Source organism: Camelus dromedarius, chromosome 2 (genome assembly GCF_036321535.1).
Source record: "Camelus dromedarius isolate mCamDro1 chromosome 2, mCamDro1.pat, whole genome shotgun sequence".
Lineage (NCBI taxonomy): Eukaryota > Metazoa > Chordata > Mammalia > Artiodactyla > Camelidae > Camelus > Camelus dromedarius.
The window spans coordinates 15,317,061-15,337,060 of NC_087437.1; the positions used below are offsets into that span (position 1 = coordinate 15,317,061).

At 41.4% G+C, this 20,000-nt stretch overlaps 1 protein-coding gene across 2 annotated transcripts in view; it reads right to left on the reverse strand.

The window, feature by feature from the left end:
• The window catches only part of RYK (receptor like tyrosine kinase), a 95,345-nt gene extending 78,342 nt beyond the window's left edge, over window positions 1-17,003 (reverse strand). For both annotated transcript variants that reach the window (XM_031438244.2, XM_064491315.1), the window contains exon 1: window positions 16,775-17,003. In XM_031438244.2, coding sequence (XP_031294104.2) covers window positions 16,775-17,003 — 229 coding nt within the window. The remainder of the gene's footprint in view (window positions 1-16,774) is intronic.
• Between the last annotated feature and the right edge of the window lie 2,997 nt (window positions 17,004-20,000).

Genomic DNA, 20,000 nt, shown 5'->3' on the forward strand with positions numbered 1-20,000 from the left:
CTTCTCCCATTCTGTAGGTTTTTTGTTTTTTTTTTTGACGGTATCCTTAGCTGTGCAAAAGCTTTTAAGTTTAATTAGGTCCAATTTGTTTATTTTTGCTTTTATTTCCATTACTCTAGGAGCTGGTTTGAAAAAAAAATATTGCTGCAATTTATGTCAGTGTTCTGCCTATGTTTTCCTAGGAGTTTTATAATATCCAGTCTTATATTTCAGTCTTTAATCCATTTTGAGTTTACTTTTGTATACAGTGTTAGAGAATGTTCTCATTTCATTCTTTTACAGGTAGCTGTCCAGTTTCCCAAGCACCACTTATTAAAGAGACTGTCTTTTCTCCATTGTATATTCTTTCCTCCTTTCTCATAGATTAATTGACCATAAGTACATGGGTTTATTTCAAGATTTCCTATTCTATTCCATTGATCTATGTGGTTTTTGTGCCAGTACCATACTGTTTTGATTACTGTAACTTTGTAGTATAGTCTGAAGTCAGGGAGCATGATTCCCACAGCTCCATTCTTCTTTCTCAAGATTCTTTTGGCTACTTGAGGTCTTTTGTGTTTCCATGAAATTGTAACATTTTTTGTTCCAGTTCTGTGAAAAATGCCATCAGTAATTTGATAGGGATTGCACTGAATCTGCATATTGCCTTGGGTAGTGTGGCAATTTTAACAGTATTGATTCTTCCAGACTAAGAACATGATACATCTTTCCATCTGTTTGTGTCTCTTCAATTTCTTTCATCAATGTCTTATAGTTTTTGGAGTACAGGTCTTTTGCCTCCTTAGGTAGATTTATTCCTAAATATTTTATTTTTTGATGTGACGGTAAATGGGATTGTTTCCTTAATTTCTTTTTCTGCCACTTCATTGTTAGTATATAGAAATGCGACTGATTCTGTATATTAATTTTGTATCCTGAAACTTTACCAAATTCATTGATGATCTCCAGTAGTTTCCTGGTAGCGTCTTTAGGATTTTCTATGCATAGTATCATGTCATCTGCAAACAGTGACAGTTTTACTTCTTTTCCAATTTGGATTCCTTTTATTTCTCTTTCTTCTCTGATTGCTGTGGCTAGGACTTCTAAAACTATGTTGAAAAAAAGTGGTTAGAGTGGGCATCCTTCCTTGTTCCTGATCTCAGAGGAAATGCTTTCAGCCTTTCACCATTAAGTATGACATTAGCTGTGGGTTTGTCATATACGGCCTTTATTATGTTGAGGTATATTCCCTTTATACGCACTTTCTATAGTGTTTCTGTCATAAATTGATATTGGATTTTACCAAAAGCTTTTTCTGCAATAATTAAGATGATCATATGGTTTTATGGTTTTTATTTTTCAATTTGTTAATGTGGTGTAGAACACTGACTGATTTGCAGCTATTGAAAAATCCTTGCATCCCTGGGAAAAATCCCACTTGATCATGGTACATGATCCTTTTCATGAATTGCTGGAGTCAATTTGCTAGCATTTTATTGAGGATTTTTACAGCTATATTCGTAAGTGATATTGACCTATAATTTTCTTTTTTTGTGATATCTTTGTCTGGTTTTGGTATCAGGGTGATGGTGGCCTCATAGAATGAGGTCAGAAGTGTTCCTTCCTCTGCAATTTTTGGGAACAGTTTCAGGATAGGTGTTAACTCTTCTCTAAATGTTTGGTAGAATTCACCTGTGAAGCCATCTGGTCCTGGACTTTTGTTTGTTGGGAGTTTTTAAATTACCGATTCATTTTCAGTAGTGGTAATTGGTCTTTTCATATTTTCTACTTCTTCCTGGTTCAGTCTTGGCAGCTGTACCTTTCTAAGAAGGTTTTTCTTCTAGGTTTTCCTTTTTTTTGGTACACAGTTGCTCATAGTAGCCTCTTATGATCCTTTGTATTTCAGTGGTGTCAGTTGTGACTTCTCCTTTTTCATTTCTGATTTTATTCATTTGTGCCCTCTCCCTTTTCTTCTTGATGAGTCTGGCTTAAATATTTATCAATTTTGTTTATATTTTCAAAGAACCAGCTTTTAGTTTCATTGATCTTTCCTACTGGTTTTTAGTCTCTCTTTCATTTATTTCTGCTTTAATGTTTATGATTTCTTTCCTTCTACTAACCTTGGGTTTTGTTTGTTCTTCTTTCTCTAGTTGCTTTAGGTGTAAAGCTAGGTTGTTTGCTTGAGATTGTTCTTGTTTCCTGAGGTAGGCTTGTATCTCTATAAACTTCCCTCTTGGAACAGCTTTTGCTGTGTTCCAGAGATTTGGGGGACATTTGCATTTGTCTCTAAGCATTTTCTTATTTCCTCTTTGATTTCTTCAGTGATCCTCTGGTTGTTCAGTAGCATATTGTTTAGCCTCCACATGTCTATAGTGAAACCACTAAATATTTTAACCAATGCTAAAAGGAAATAAACATGGAGCTCTTATTTCAAATTTTCCTAGTTAATGGAGACTAAAAAGCTGAAATAGATACAATAAAGTAGCAATTTGCCCATCAGAATCTCATAAATCTAGCTATAGTCAAATTATATGTAGAAAATTTGGTGAGACCTAATATTTAACTACATAAGACAGGGAATTTACAAGTGTTAGACTGTAGGAAAGGGGTATTCTTTCTTCACAGTTAAAAAAATAAAAAGCACATAAATCTTGAATCCCCCACAGCTGTTTAAACAATTATCTTGTAGATTAAGATTTTTCATGCAATATTTGCCCATTTCAGCATTTTCCTCCTATATTTCTCCTGCAACCATGTCTGGATAAAACCAGTCGAGAGTGTATACATGTACACACAGAGAGTATAAAAAGAATTAAAGTGAGCGTTTATGAGAAATAAGACATGCATGATCAATAACAGACAAAGTAAATATGCCCTTCCTTCCACCCGCTTCTTACAGGCTGCCTCCTCATCTCCAGCCTAAAATTGGCCTCTTCGAAGGAAAAGCAAGCGGACCCACTCTTTGGTCCCTGAGAGGTAGCTAGGGAGTCAAGGTCAAAGAAGGGAATCTCCTGATCCTCCCGAAGAAACACCAGGCACGGAAAGGAGTCTCCTGATCCCCTCAAGGAAAAGCTGGGCACCTGCGATCACTTAGCACCTTCCTTACTTTGTCACTTTAGGAAGAGTACATGATATGATCAAAATCAACAGCTCACTTACAAACAATCCACTGGAGTGGCTGTTAGTTGCCACTGCCTTAACAGACCAGGCCACAGGGTGCGACTGTTCTCTTACTCAGCATTCCCCCCTCCCCATCCTCCATTTCAGTACACAGCTTCCACTGTAATTCTGTGATCCCTGAAAATGGAAACCCAAAGCTATGCATCACAAATGCTTTGCTCACGACTACCTCTCTAGAACCTGTGACAACATCAGCTTTGGGAGAAGTTGTGTGGAATCAAAGGGAGAGTATGGTCACTTTTTTTTTCTCTTCAAGAGTATTGCCACTTTTGATTTCAAATGGATGACTCATAATTCAGTCATCTTCCCTATCCAAAAATAATATAGCAAATGGGTAAGAAATTACCAAGAGAGTTGGACACTAAAACACAGGATCAGAAAACAAGCTTTCACATCCAATTAATGTATTTGTCATTAAAAAAAAAACCCATAAAAGAATTTCCCCAAAGGTGTGATATATACCACAACTGCAGAGATGTTAAAGATGCTTCCCAATTCCTATCCAAGGATAGTAAGTAACAAAAACATAGCCCATAATCTTCAGCACCGTAACATAAAACATGAAGCGTGCCCTGCCATAGAGCCAGAATCTTCCAGTATCTGGTAAAATGGTCCTCTGGAAAATAATTTATCATTGGTTCCTGCTTTATTTCAGGAAGAAAATGATCTCACCAGCTCATACATGCACTGCAGGTACAGCTCTACAGTAGAGATGGACTAATTTATTCACAGTCTGACATAACCATCATTCAACTTCTTTCATAGCCAACTCTGAATAGGAGCACGTTCTCTCAGTCAGCTGTGGAGGCCTCAGTAACTCAGCGCTAGCTGTCATGACCAGGAGCTCAAAGCACAATGGAGAACTCATAAGCATCACTCCTCCCTGCCAGCAAATCCAGTGCCAACTTGGAGTCATATTCCAAAGCTACCTCAATTCTTTTCTCAGGCAAGTCACTTAGCTCTCTGCTAGAAGCTAGTTTCATGAAGGCTGGGATCTTTATCTGCTTTATTCACCAAAATATGTCAAGCCCCTAAAATAAGGCCTAGTGTATGCTCAAATAATTTTTCAGCGAGTAATGAATGTTGCTAATCAAGGCAATCAACCACTAGATGGCATCTAAATGACTTCTCTTTCCAACATTCTATGATTTTGGTTTTCATCCAAAAACATGCAAATCCCTGACCAATAACTAAAATTATTTTGAGGATTGTGTAACATTTTCACATACATTATAGCAACTGGGATAACAGACATCCTGTTATACATTGAAAAGCATCTCATACACGAGGGAACCAACACTCAGAAACACGAATTACCTGCCTATCTACGGCAGATGGAAGAGATGGAAATTAAAACTCACACAGATTTCAAATCCAGTATTGTCCCACACCATGTTTTCTACTATAAACCAACATACCTGGACATGTGCATGCACACATATACAAACCTTAGAACTTTTTTCTTGAAATGGGACTAAACTGTCTCATTTAACAAATAAACTAAGGTGTTAAACAACCTTAGAAAAGAAGCAAACAATCAAAAAGATAATCTTTGGCTATTCCCACTTCTGGACAAGAAAGAATAACAAGACCCGATTAACCCTCTTATCTGAAATAACTAAAAAACAGAAAAACTATGTCAGAGTTCAGAAAGACAAAGACAGGTAGAGTACGCATGACAAAGCGCCAGAGAGGAAAGAGCTGCACAGACAGAGAATGTCCAAGATCTGCAGGGGGCTGCCCTTCTGGTCTTCAGCTGAGTACTAATCAACGCACGTATAAGGAAGCTGCGCAATGACAGAGAAAGATAAAACGTTAACAGTGCCTAGCACTTACACAGGTTTTGGAATATCATCTTTGACACCAGCCAGACTGAAAAACCTCATGAGTCACAGGTCACTGGAGAAAGTATACAGAAGGGTCCTGATTCAGTAATCAGGAATAATGAGACCTACACTGATCACTGCTCCTGTCCTATCAGTCTTAAAAGTAAGACTTGAAAGGATCAAACTGTTTCCAGGTAACTTAACTGAGTCCCAGAAGAGAATCCAAGAATATTTATAGGAATACAAAAATATCCAGCACCCAGGAGGGTAAAATTCATAATGCCTGCCACCCAGTCAAAAACTATCAGGCATGCAAAGAAAGCAAGATAGATAGACAGATAGATAGACAGACAGACAGATCGATCAACTGAAACCAACCCAGAACTAGCACAAATGTTAGAGTTATCAGACATCGAAACAACTATCATAACTATACCCCATATGGTCAAAAAGTTAAGTAGAGACACAAAAGATATAAAAAGACGCAAATCAAATTTCCAGAGGTGAAAGCTACAATGTATGAGATGAAAAAATACACTGGCTAAGATTAACAGCATGTTAGCATTTCAGAATAAAAAGTGAGAAATTCTACTTCCCAGCCAGCTTTTAATTACTGAAGAGGCTTTTGCAGAATCTCTCTTGAATACTTTACATCTTTTAACTGTAGTGTGGAACACCAATCAGCTGAGAGACTACTATGTGCCAAACCATGAGGTGGCCTTAGCAAAATAGGGAAAAGACAGAATGTGATGGGTACAGTGATACAGATGTGTTTGTACAAAGTATAGAGCTATGGAAGCCAAGATGCAGGGCACCTTCCCTGGGGGACAGGGGGTTCAAGGGACAAAGACTTGGGGAAATTAGGCAACTTCAGAAGAAATAAGTTATCAGAACTGATTTATTTAAACTTCCACTCATAAGTACAAGTTCGGTCCAATCACCTTATGCGTAACAGCTTAGCGGGCAACAGGAAATGATCAAGAGAATGATGACCCCCGTAAGGCATCAGATAGTGAATCCAATAAAAAAAAATATGAGTCATTCATTTATTTATTCAGTGAACATTTACTGAACAACTACTATATGCCAGGTACTGTTTTAGGTGTGGGGATATAGAGTACAACAATATAAAAGGTCTCTACTTAAACAAAATTAACTTTTCCTACAGGGGGAGATGGAAACAACAAAAGTGTCAGGTGCTTAAAATAAACCACAGTGACAGAACAGAGTGACACTAGGAGTCAATCCTAGAAAGGCAAGGCTGTCTGAGGAAGTAATTTTAAGTTGAGATCTAGAAGGCTCCAGCCATGTAAAGACCTGGGGAAAGTATGTAAGGCAGAGCAACCATCAAATACAGACACTGGGGTGAGAAGAGCTTGGGATCAAAGGAACTACAAGTGGTGTGGTCTTGGGGCAGGGACAAGAGAGGAAACAGGTGGCAGGCAAGAATCTCTACATAACATTCATTTCTAAATCAGGGAGATCTAAGCCTAGATATTTGATATTTCTGAATTACTGTTAATTTCTTAGGTATGATAATGGTTATTACAAAACTGTAAAGAGTGATTATCTTTACAAAAAATTGTTTACAAAAACCAAAAAGTTGTTTACAAAATTTTATGTCTGACTTTGCTTCAGAATAATCCAAGCAGAGGAGAAGGGGAGTGACGACAAAGGAGTAGACTGGGGAGTGGAGTGGTATAGACCAAACAAAACAGGCCATGAGATGACAGTTGTTGAAGCTGGATGATGGATACATAGAGCTTCATTATAATATTCTGTCTACTTTTGAATGTTTGACATTTTCCATAATAAATGTATTTTAAAAGCAAATTTACTTAAAATATAAGGGGAGGTATTAAATATAAATGCCTCCATCACAGGGGATTCTTTAGGTGGTAAAACTATTCTATATGATACTATAGTGGATGCATTTATAAAATCCATATACTACAACTGAGTAAACCTTAATGTATGCTTTTTTTTTTTTAATTCAGGGGAAGGGGGAACAAAATGAAGGTAGTCAAAAAGTACAAACTTCCAGTTACAAGCTAAATAAGTACTAGAGATGTCATGTACAACATGATAAATATAATTAACAATGCTGTATGATACATACAAAAGTTGTTAAAGAGAGTAAATCTAGGAGTTCTCACAAGGAAAAACTGTTTTTCTACTTCTTTTATGTTGTATCAATAGGAGATGATGATGTTCAGTAAACCATTTGTGGTCATCATTTCATGATGGATGTAAGTCAAATCATTATGCTGTACGCCTTAAACTTATACAGTGCTGTATGTCAATTATATCTCAATAAAACTGTAAGGAAAAAATCATCTAGGAGGTCAGGGAATCCTAGGATGAAATACAGAATATAACAGATGCCCCCTTCCAGAATCAGCTTTCGTGGGATTCAGATGCACCCGTAAGCTTTCATCAGGGGCCCTGCAAGGCCCTCGAAGTCTAATCCCTGACACAGTATGTAAAACTTAATTTGTATAGGTATCCACACCCTTGTCTAGGAAAAGGCCCTGAGGCTTTCACAAAACAAGGTTGAGATATTTCTCTTGCCAGCAACTTTCTAAGTGAAAAGTGAGTCGCTACTGCTCTTACATCTAAGGGTAATATCTCACTGCCATCATTTGCCTTCCCTGCAAGGACATTACCACAAATAAATAATAAATACCACCAGTGAACTTTACAACTCTGACAGAAAGTTGTGACAAGTACCCCCCCCCCGCAAAAAGGTGGCAAACTATGTCTAAGAGTCTCCTGTACAATACCACCTTTTTACAGTACTATCGTTCAGTCTAAAGTACATCATTATTTTCTGTGCTACTAATAAAGAAAAAAAGCTGTCAATTAACTGATGACTCACCATTGATTGTACAATGGTTCCAATTTCAGAGATGTTCAAATGTGGAAAAACTGTACATCTGATAATCTATGAAACATGGAATTCAAAAGGCTTATTATTAAGGTGGGAAGGGTATAGCTCAAGTGGCAGAGTGCATGTTTAGCATACACAAGGTCCTGGGTTCAATCCCCAGCACCTCCTCTAAAAATAAAACAAGTAAGTAAACCCAATTACCTCCCCTCACGAAAAAAAATTTTTTAATTAATTAATTTTTTAAAAAGATGTACTGTACAATATGGGCAATATAGCCAATGTTTTATAATAACTATAAATGGAGCATAACCTTTAAAAACTGTGAATCACCATTTTGTATACCTGTAGCAAGTAATATTGTACATCAACTATATTTTGATTAAAAAAAAAAAAAGGCTCATTAGCTGGGCCCCATCTCAGATCTCCTACACAAATTGCTCAGAGTAGGTCTGGGAATCTGTATTCTGTTTAAGCTCCTCAAATGATTCTGGTTAGATAAAAGACTAAGTAAACTGCTAACTTCCAGGGGCAGCACAGTAAAGAAAACATGCACTTTGTGGAGTCGCACAGCCCCAGACATCTCTGTGACCTCCAGAGAGTTCTGTAATTTTCCAGAGCCTCAGCTTTATCTATTAAAAAAAAAAAAAAAAAAAAAGCCAATGCCGTCTACTTCTAATGGTTGATAAAACAAAAGAGAACATGGAAAATACTTGATGCATAACAAGACACATATTCATATAAGAACATGTTCATTATTTATGAACAAGACACAACATTTTATGTCTTATGAACAAGAATTGGACCTATGAAATTACTTCTCAGAAATATTCTACTATTCAGCACTGTCACTTGCTGGGCACAGTTAAAAAGAATCATTCATGCCCAACATCACTAATTGTTAGAGAAATGTAAATCACAACTACAATAAGGTATCACCTCACACCAGTCAGAATGGCTATCATTAAGAACTATACAAACAATAAATGCTGGAGAGTATGTGGAGAAAAAGGAATCCTCCTACACTGTTGGTGGGAATGTAAATCGGTACATCCACTATGGAGGACAGTATGGAGGTTCCTTAAAAAACTAAAAATAAACTTACCCTGTGATCCAGCAATCCCACTCCTGGGCCTATATCTGGAGAAAAATATAATTCACAAAGACACATGCACCCCAATGTTCACAGCAGCACTGTTTACAAGAGCCAAGACATGGAAACAACCTAAATGTCCATCAACAGATGACAGGATGAGATATGGTATATTTATACAATGGAATACTACTCAGCCCTAAAAAACAATAAATAATGCCACTTACAGCAACATGGATAGACCTGGAGATCGTCATTCTAAGTGAAGTAAGCCAGAAAGAGAAAGAAAAATACCATGTATCACTCATGTGGAGTCTTAAAAAAAAAAATAGACACAAATGAACTTATTTACAAAACAGAAACAGACTCACAGACATAGAGAACAAATGGTTACCAGTGGGTAAAGGGAGTGGGAAGGGATAAATTGGGAGTTTTAACTTTGCAGATACTAACTACTATATATAAAATAGATAAACAACAGGTTTTTTCTGCATAGCACAGGGAACTATATTCAATATCTTGTAGTAACCTATAATGGAAAATATGAAAAGGAATATATGTATGTATATGGATGACTGAAACATTATGCTGTACAGCAGAAATTGACACAACATTGTAAAATGACTATACTTCAATTGAAAGAAAAGAATCCTTCAATAAATGTTTACTGTGTAATTTAGCAAAACATACACACTTGTTTCGGCACATCACATTTTCAGATAAAAGCTGTTTAATAACATTTTGATTAGAAAAGATTGTACTTGACATACATCAACAAAAATAACACAAAAAAGCATACTTCTGAGTATGATACAATTTCAGAGTAGCTAACGGCTCTATCTCATGTCAAGTTTTTGTTTTGTTTTAGTATGTACAGCTGGTAAGTTTTTTCAGAATATGGGCATGACTGCATTAAAACCCCAAGAGAAAAGCTGTGGAACTCGTCAATTCAGGATATTCAAAAAAATACCCATGTTTCATTTGTTTCTCAAGTTATCCTCAAAATCCAAACAGTATTTTAGGCAGCACCTTCAGAACTGACTAGTCAATTCAGGATGTGACTCATAGGGGACAGGTTTAGACATAATTTGATAGCGGTCTCCCACGTGTGTAGCACGAAGAAGGAAAAAAACTCAAAACCCACAATTGCACAATGTCTCAGCCTTGCTCTTCTGATGAACAACACATGGATTCAAGTTAACGCTGCGTCAGTGCCGCCAACCCCACCCAAAGGCCCAGGGTGAAGAGCTTGTGCAGGGCCCTAACCCGTCTCCACCAGCGCCCCACCTTCTCAGAGTCTGGGCAGCGGCAGGATATGCCAGACACCTCCGCAGAGAGGACACCCTCACTGCCCTCCCCCGCCAAACACTGGGCCTGAGGTTCACAAGAACCAGAGGTGCTGGGAGGAGAGGAGCACATGGCTCATCTCATTTTTCTTTCCCTCAACCATTTCCTAGAGAGTCATTCAGTTCTGCTGCCCAAATCTGAAACTAGATTCCTCTGTGACTCGTCCCTTTTCTTTAGCCCTCAGGTCTCCTCTACTAAGTCTTCCCCAAACTCCATGCAAATTCCTCACAAACCCATCCCACCTCTTCAACTGCCATAGTTGGTCCCTCTTATTAGCACAAGGCTGACTCTGTCCCATTTCCCAGACCTAGCTTTTCAGTCTCCAAGACACCCTTTTCACTGGGGCCAAGATTATCTTTTCTATAACCCAGTCCTATCCGTGCACTCTCCTTCCCTAAATTCTTCAATAGTTCCTCATTACCTATAACATAAATTTCAAATTCCTAATCCAGCTTCAACCTACTTCCCAGCTTTACACCCTGACACTTTGAGGCTTTGCCAGGTTTTCTCATCTTAACCAAATTAGACTTCCTACTGCTTAATTTCACACACATTTGCTTCCACACATCTATGGCTTTGTTCACACTATTTTCTCTGACATGAAATGCTCCTCTTTTCTGCCTTTCAAGCTCATTCTTCAAGATGAGGCTCAAACGTACATCTTACACACTTGTACATTATACATTCTTTCCTGGAACACCCTCTTTAAACCCCCTAAGGCTCTCCCTTCTCCGCCCTTCTAAAGTCAAAAGTAATCACTCTCACAATAACCAGCAATGTAACTCTTACCTCAGTGTTACAGTTATAGATACAACTGTTAGTCTTCCCTAAGAAATTCTGAGTTACCCAAGAAAAGGAATTTAGTAATTCTGAATTGCCATTTTCTACCACAATGGTACTTGGTTGGGCTTCAAAAATTTTTACTGGACTGATTTGGGGAGCAAAGATCTCAACTAGTAATGAACTGATTACAAATAAGATGTGAACAATGCTTAACTCTTCTAGAGGGCATTTATTTTAAACAAGAAGCAAGTTATCCAAGGTGAATTTCTAATTGGTGGGAGGCAGAGTCTATTCTCAGAGGTCCCTCTGACCCCTACGGATTCCGCATCACCACCACCACTGCCACCATGACCACTTTGTACTATACCTCCCACCCATCAGCATTTTGCTCCCAAACCCCTAACACTGACGCAGCAACAGACCACTTTCACCAGCTCTGGACTTCCAGAAACCCAGTACTCCCAGAATTAATCAATCATAGAGACAGGAGAGGATGCAGATAATAGTTAAGACCACAGAGGAGCACACGCAGCAGCAGACCTGCAGATTCTTCGACTTGAGCATTTTGGTTACTCCCAGCCCCTCTTGAGCTAACAAAGAGGCATATGGATTCCAGATTGAGTCAAGACCTGGCCCTCTACTCATGGCCCAAAGGGCCCCAAATCAGAGTCCTCATCAGCAAAATGAGCAAATGGATGCCTATACTGCAGCCTGGCAAGAGGAGTAAACAAGAGCAATGAAGCCGGGCCTGGGGACACAGAGATGCCACCTACAGATTAACAGCTCCTCAGGCTTTTGGACTCTCTGTACCAAGGGACTTCCACTGGGACTGCCTGCCCTACTACCAAGGAATAAGCTGGTTATATACGTCCTCCAAATCTGTGTCCCCATCTGCAAAATGGAACATACACACCTAAAACAGGGATACCCTTGTGCCTGACACAGGCAGAAGATTGCCACTTATCAGCAGCACTCTAAAAAGTGTCAACCACTACTGCAACTGCCACTACTTTTTTTTACTTTTTCTAATATAATCACCAAAAATTGCTACACGTCACCCACTCAATAGTCAAAGCCCAACCCTAACTGCCATTTACACTTCGTGGAATGACCACTAGCCTTTATCCTCATTTCCTCCCAAAACGCCTCTAAAATGATAGTAATGAAATCACAAAAACATTAAACCACAAAGACAAACAGAAAGGGAAAGAAGATAACAATACTTCATACATTTCAACAAACTTTTACAAGATGGGAAGCAGCTGAAGGAATGGTCACCACTTCTCAGGATCCCTGGGTGCACCAAGGGCCACCAAAGGCCAGCCTGAGACTCAGACCTGTCAAATGAGGAGCCTCTGATGGGGGTATTCAAAGCTGTCAGACCGCCAGGTCCAGCTGGGGACCCAAAGTTTTTTCTGAAGAAACTGAACCACAGAGGCAGGAGAGCTGTAAACAGGAAAAGTCAAAGTCTACAGCCTGAACAGCAGCACCCTCCATCGCTCCCCAACCACGTAACCCAAATCCAGACAGCTGGTGTATCACCAAGCACATCAGAGGCAGCAGGCTGGAGGTGTCTTCTTTGCAGACACTGACCAGTCCCCAAGAAAATGTGAAGGTGCTGATGTGTATGTGTGTGTGTGTGTGCGCGTGGCGGGGATACCAATGAAAAATCCACCCACACTCCAAGTTAAGTCACTGGACTGCACACACATGCACATGCTCCCTCTCTGCTAATCAACTTTTCAGTACCTGGCTCTTAATTACAGACAGCCAAGGATCAACAGATATTTGCAATATGAATAAACATAAAAAGAACCCTGAAATGAAAAGGCACACTGGAGGAAGCAGAAATGTTTTAAAAATAGTAAACATATAGAAAAAGTTAAAAACAACATATGCATGCCTCAAAGATAAGATAATACATCCATAAAATTAAAATAAAATGGAAAGAAAAAAATGAAATGAAACGGAAACGGAAACAGAGAACAAAAAGAGTTCTAAAATTTTAAATCATCATCATTAAAATTTTAAAAGTAAAAGCCTGGAAGGCAAAATTGAGGAATTCTCCCCCTCTTTCCACCTCCAAATACAGAGATACAAGAGGTAACATAAGTGAAGAATATCTGAAGAGCAATTCCAGGAGATTCAATAACCAAACCAATAGACATTTCAGGTAGAAAAAACAAAAAATGAAGGGTAGGAAATTATCAAAAAAGTAAGAGACATTTTTGAAAACTGAAGGATATGAGTCTCTAGACTGATAGGGCTCACCAAAAGAGGAACGACACACAGACAGAAGGAAGGACCCACACAAAAGCTTACGAAATTACAGAATTTTTTTTAAGAAAAAGACTCTGAGCTTTTAAAAAAAAGAAAAGAAAAGAAAAAGGGATCAGAGTGGCTTTGGATTTTTCATTAAAAATCCTAAATGCCAGAAAAGAATATAAAAATGCCATCAAAATTGCAAAAAAAAATTATTTTCAATCTAATATTCTAATTTCAGCCATGTCATCTATAAAGCATGAGGACAGGACAGACACCTTCAGACATGCAAGGCCTCAAATAACTGACCTCCACGCAACCCTTTAAGGGAAGCTACTGAGGATACACTTTAGCAGTACGAGGCAAACCAAGAAAAAGGAAGACATGGAGGAAACAGAGGCTCTAAAACAGGACAGAAGGGAACAGGAGATGCAGGAAAAACAATCCTACTGTCCAGATTGGAAGAGGATGGAAGGCTTCAAAGCAGGGAGTCTCTAAGAGGAAATAAAGTCAACTGATAGATGATGCGATGTGTTACCTGGAAAAAACAAATCAAAAGGCATTTAACATATTTCTTGGAGTATTCAAGAGAACATAGCCACAGAAACATAAAAAGTAATCAAAAAGTTTAAAAGGCAATTATTTGCTCCAGGAAAAACAAAACCGTATACGAAAAGAAAACACTACCATGGGTCACTATTTAACTCAGAAGTGAGTTTATGTATGTAAGTGCATGTATATGTATATAAACGTAAGACGTAATAAAATGTAATACACACACACACACACACACACAATAATGTAAATATGGACTGCTGGTTTTACCAAAAATTATGTATCTGTATTGAGGGGCCTGAAGGTGAGAAGAGGGCAAGTACACAGTTATGATACTAAGAAGTCAAATGCTTATTCTACATTGATTTCAAATATGAAAACAGATTGGGGGGGGGGGGGACTGTTTGAGATAGTAGCTTCCACTGGAAAGCAGGGCCTGGAGGATAAAAAGGCCAAAGACAGGAGACCACTGTTAAGTCTTTTTGCACTTTTTTTTAAAACCTATATGCATGTATCAACTGGATTAAAACAACCACTTATTCTCAAGTCAAGAACAATTAGTTCGATTTATAAAGTTGTCACCAACAACTTCATTTGTAAGTTGCTTACTTGGAATTCCAAATTCATTGTCTTAGAAATATTATAAATCTTCCCAAGTTCAGAAGGCATTTAATTCATAAGGATACAGAAACATGGTATAAAGTATTTCAAGTAGTCTTAAACACCGTAAGAGTTTCTGTGGGAAACTGCATTCTAAGGACTCAGTATGCCTGGAATACATCTCAGCTCTACCCACTTGCTCTTCCCCAGTCAGGAGTGGCTAAGGAATAAATACTACAAAGTTAGAACACCTGAGGCAAATGGAAAAGGATGGAAGGAAAGACTTGAATCCGGCAGGGTGGAGAGGCAAGAGACCCACTGTAACAGATCAACTCTACATGCATTAGAGAAAATAATTGTTGTTGGTCCCTCCAGCCCCAGAGGTAGACAGAGGTTGAGCAGCAAGGCAACCCTCCCACCTCTCTTCCCAATAGCTCATTTCTGGGCATAAACTGGATGCTCATCAATCAGGAAACAAATAAATACATCATTTCAAGTACTAATGAACTATGATTCCTTTTTCATCATGCCATAATCAAACTTCTATATAAACAATTTTCATTTCATTTAATAAAATTTTATGGCCTATGTCAACACTATGTTTGATTTTTTTTTTTAAGATTATAAACTTTGTGACCTTGAGCAAGTGACTTAAAGTCTTGCTTTTCTCGTCTCTAAAACAGGAATAATGATGTCTACTTCATTGGGACAAAAGAAAATCAGAGGCAGTGATGTATATAAAACATGTAGGGGCAGGTATATGGCAGGCATTCAATCAATGTCAACCTCTGGGTGTCCCCTGTCCCCTACCCCTACCCAGTTGGTTTCTTACATGTAAACAAAGTCACAAATTATATGCAGGCTTTTAACCAAAAAACATTTACAAAACCACGCATAATACATTAGTTTTTTTTAACTTATGTGATATAAGTCTATAAGCATTCATTATTTTTCCTAAACTCAGTCTTTTTACAAGTACTAATCCAATTTGCAATTTTAATTCAGCAAAACTTAATTCAGCTAATTCAGCTAGACTAAAAGAGGATTTAGAAAGGCAGGACATTAACAAAAACACAGCATCCTTCTTTGGTTAAAGACTACAAATCCATGTAACAATGTCTGAACAGTCTGCTAAAAGCAATTTCATTTCAGCACTGAGTTGACCTCAAGAGACCTCAAGAAAGTCTTATAAGTTAAAAACATAAAATGAAGTAACAGATAATGGATGCTTAAAAGAATAATTTTTTTCCTTCAAACACTCAGATGTATCACAAATCGGAGGAGAAATAAAGATGAAAAAAATGTGGTTTTTTGGGCCCATAATAACACAAAAGAAACTGAATGTCTAGCTATCTGCAACTACCAAAGCCTTCCATTTGGTGCCATTTCTATTAGACCTTTCTCTTAGGAGTCATTTTCAGAATCCAAAGTCCAAACGGGAACACTATTATTTTTCAAATTAATTACCCAAATGACAAAGCTAATTAGGTACTACAGAACCACCAACTGACCCAAAGCCAAGTTCTCCTTCCCCCACAAGGTATTCAAAGTAGGAGAGTGGCCCAGAAATACAGGATCAGTCCGAACTCCAACATATCCAAGACAAAAACCAAAAAGGTACTGAAGAAGCTAAAAGGTCTGCTCCCTGGAGATTCATTTACGATTGTAAAATATGCTTATTGGTCCCAAGATTTGGAGACTGCCAGAAAAATGTAGTGCTCTTATAACCAATCTCTCTCAGTTTAAAAAAAAAAAAAACAACTATGATAACTGGAAAGTATGAGCACAGTAGTGTGGCCTCTACTAGGGCATCAAAACCACAGCCCGGGGTTTGCGGGTTTAACCAAAATAAAACGTGGATTTCGAGATACCGAAAATCCAGGGCTCTAGAGTGACACGCACAGAAATGGTCAAAGAAACTCGGAGCGGCAGGAAGGAAGAGGGAATAAGGCGAAAGGCTGAAGAGGCTGTAAGGAGGATGGAATGGGGTTGGATCCACCGCGGCCGAGGGGTCCCCGGGTCTTTTCGCGGCGCGGGGCGGAGGAGGGGGCGGGGGGAGGCCAGAAGGCTGGCCTGGGTGGGGGCCCGGCAGGGACCACACCTCCCGGCCAGCAAGGCAGGCAGAGGCCGGGGCCCGGAGGCGACCCCGCGCACCGGGAGCCGACCCGCCCGCGGCCCAACGCACGAGGACTGGGCCGTCGGCGGCCGGAAGCACCGGGGCCCGGCCCGACCTGCCCGCCCAGGCGGAGGGGCCCCACTCACCGATGAGCCGGCGCACCTCGTCCTCGCTCAGGTAGAGGCTCACGCTGGGCCCCGCGGCCGTGGGCGGCAGCGCCGGGGGCCGCGGGGCCGGGGCGGCGGCGGCGGCGCCGGGCGCGGGCAGCAGCGCGAGCAGGAGCAGCAGCAGCAGCGGCGGCGGCGGGGCCCTCAGGCCGCGGGCCCCCGGGAGGCGGCTCCGGCCCGGCGGCCCCGGCCGCGCCGTCCCGCGCATGGCCACCGCCGCCGCCGCCGCCGAGGAGGAGCGTGGGCCGCCCGCCGCGCCGCCGCCGCCCACCCCCGGCCCCGAGCCCCTCACAGCCCCGAGCCGGGGGCGGCCGCCCAGCTCATCGCGCCGCCGGCCCGTGGCAGCCGGCCGCCGCTTCACACCACCGGAGCGCGCCGCCGCCGCCGCCGCCTCCTCGGCGGCATCGTCCGCTGCGGGGGGCGGGCCGCGGAGGCGCGCCCGTGCGCGCCGCTGCCGCCCCGAGAGCGCGCGCGCACGCACCGCCCGCTCCGCTCCGGCGCTTTGATTTTCCAGTTCCTCCGCGGGCGAGGGGGTCTCAGGTCACCCTCTTAAGGATAGTGTCCCCACCCCACGTTGTCACTAGCCTGATATTTGCTCGTCTATTGTCTGTAACACATACACACACTCCCGGGACGGAGGGTCCATGCACGACCGCGCCCCTCCTACAGCTGAGCAGACCCAGGGAAATGCCTGGATACGGCTGCTCTGATTGCAAAGAGAAACAGGCTTTTTGTTTGGAGAGAAAATAGAGAAAAATAGAAATCACCTTCTATCCTGCCAACAGAGGTCAACATTAACATTTCTCTGTCTGTTTTCGCACTTATACATACTATATACATTTATCTTCCAAGAAGATCTTACTCAGCAAACTTTAGTAATCTTATTCTTACACGTTACACATTTTTATTTTTAATAATCGTTCGGCGTCTGTATAATCAACCTGTATTTGAAGTTGTTACCCCGTGGTCCATGCAGGCTTTGACAGTTCCCCCTACCCCGTATGAAACTGTGTACAAAAGTGTGTGTCTCGCAGCCTGTGCTGTGTGCAGGCTTGAGCACACACAGAGAAGTGGTATGTACTTATTATTTGTTCTAGGAGTCCCTGTCCCTCAAAGAGGTTAAGAATCACGAATACACCTCGTCTGTTTTAAAGGCAACTCAGAGAGCCCGTTCACCTCGTGATGTATTTATGTGAGCAACCCACTGCCGCGGTTAAGCCTGCTCCAGGGTCCCTTTCTCTCTGCGCAGGCTCCCAAGCGTCCGGCCAGGCCCGGGTCACCTCGCCCCTGTGGGCAGGACCCTGCTCTGCCCCTATACCTCGCATCAGGCCCGCGCCTCTGGGAGCAGCTGCCCCCGGCCAGGCCCAGCTTCAGTGCACAATTGCTGCACCAGCAGTGAGGCCCTGGGAGGCTGCTATTTTTATCCTGTGGGGAGAGTCGTGAAAAAGAGAGGGGCTTATGAGACGGGAAGTCCTGGAACTTGATTTCTCTCCTTCTTTAGCAAGGGATGGATTCCATTTAGAGATAAACCAGCCTCAAACTTAAAGCCTCAGCTCCCCAGCACAGAATACTGTGCCCATGATTCTACAAAAGGAAGCTGGGAAGAGGATGAGGGCTGAGGAAGAGTGCTCCACCAGAGAATGATAAAATCACAAAGGTCAGCAAAAATACTTCTTTGGGGGCAAACACTGCTACCTATTGGGGGACCAGAATTCTGTCAAGAAGGGCTTGGGGCTGGGAAGCTGTGTGAACAGGCTCTCAATTCAGACAGGAAGTGGTTTGTTTGTTTGTTTGTTTAAAGGATGGCATATCCCTGCATGTTTGAAAATGACTCACAGTCACCAAGTAAGGAAGCTCCTGTCTTCAAGGCAATCTCCTCTTATCAGTGACTTCTTGAGGTAGTCTGTGATATAAACAGCTCAGAGCTGTTTGTCAGTCAGGCCTGGCTGGGTTCTGGTACTTTTTAGTGGTGTGACCTTGGGAAAATTACTTAAACTCTCTGAGCCTCTGGTTTCCTCATTCATAAAACAGGGGTGATAATGCCAGACCCACAGGGCTTTTACAGGATTTAACTGGAGAAGATGTGAGTAAAACACCTAGGCAGACACTGGAGTGGGTGGCTGTCACACCCATTGTTATTATTATTATAGTTAATCCCTTCCCTCTAATGACCACTTCCTGGAAAGTTTCCTCACCAGTTACTTCTAAACCGTTCAAACCAGGGATCCTCAAGAAATTCATCCAGTTTAGCATCATGCCTGGCCCAGAGTCAAGCTCGAGACATTAATGCCAGACATCACACTTGTCACTGGGAAACAGGGGTGAATAAGGAGCTTCCTTGAGGAGGTACGGCAAATATTTATTGCACATTTTCATCAGTGCTATGAAGAAAAAGTTAGTGGCTGTGAAAGTGTGGTTCCCAGACCAGTAGTAGTATCACCTGGGAACGTGTGGAAATGCAAGTTCCTAGGCTCCACCCCAGACTCTGCGAAGTGGACTGCTACACACAGAGAAGTGACATGTACATTTCATCACTTGTTCTAAGGAGTCCCTGTCCCCCAAAGTGTATCACAGGCCCTCCAGGTGATGCTGACCACTCTGTCAAGAAAATCTCAGCTCTTAACACTCTCTTCTGGACTACTTTAGTTGCCGCCCCACTGCCTCTCTGCTTTCCCTTTATTCCTTTAGCTTGTTCTCAACACAGGAGCCAGAGCCATCCTGATAAACCTTAGCCAGATTATGTCACTCCCTGGCTCTTAGACTGCCAATGGCTCCCTAATTCATCTAGAACAAAAGGCCAAGTCCTTGCAAGTTGTAAAGGCAGTTCTCACTCTGCCTTCCTCCCTACCCTTCTGATCTTACCTCCTTCTACTCTCCCCCTACTCACTTAGCTCCAGTCACGATGGCTTCCTTGCACATCAGACACAATCCTACCTCAGGGCCTTTCCCTGTACTCTTCCTCGTGCTGGAATGCTCTTCCTCATGTCATCCACATGGCTTCATCTTTCCCTTCTTCAAATCTATACTCAAACATTAACTTCTGAATAAGATTAAAATTGTGACTTCCCAACACTTTAACTCCCCAGAGGAGGAACCAGTTCCCAGTCTCTCTTGTCTCTGTGGGGTACTTGGTCTCACACAAAAGTCTTCCTACAACCCCTAACCCATCTCTGAAGGAGTCCCCTCTCCCTCCCTTATCAGGGTA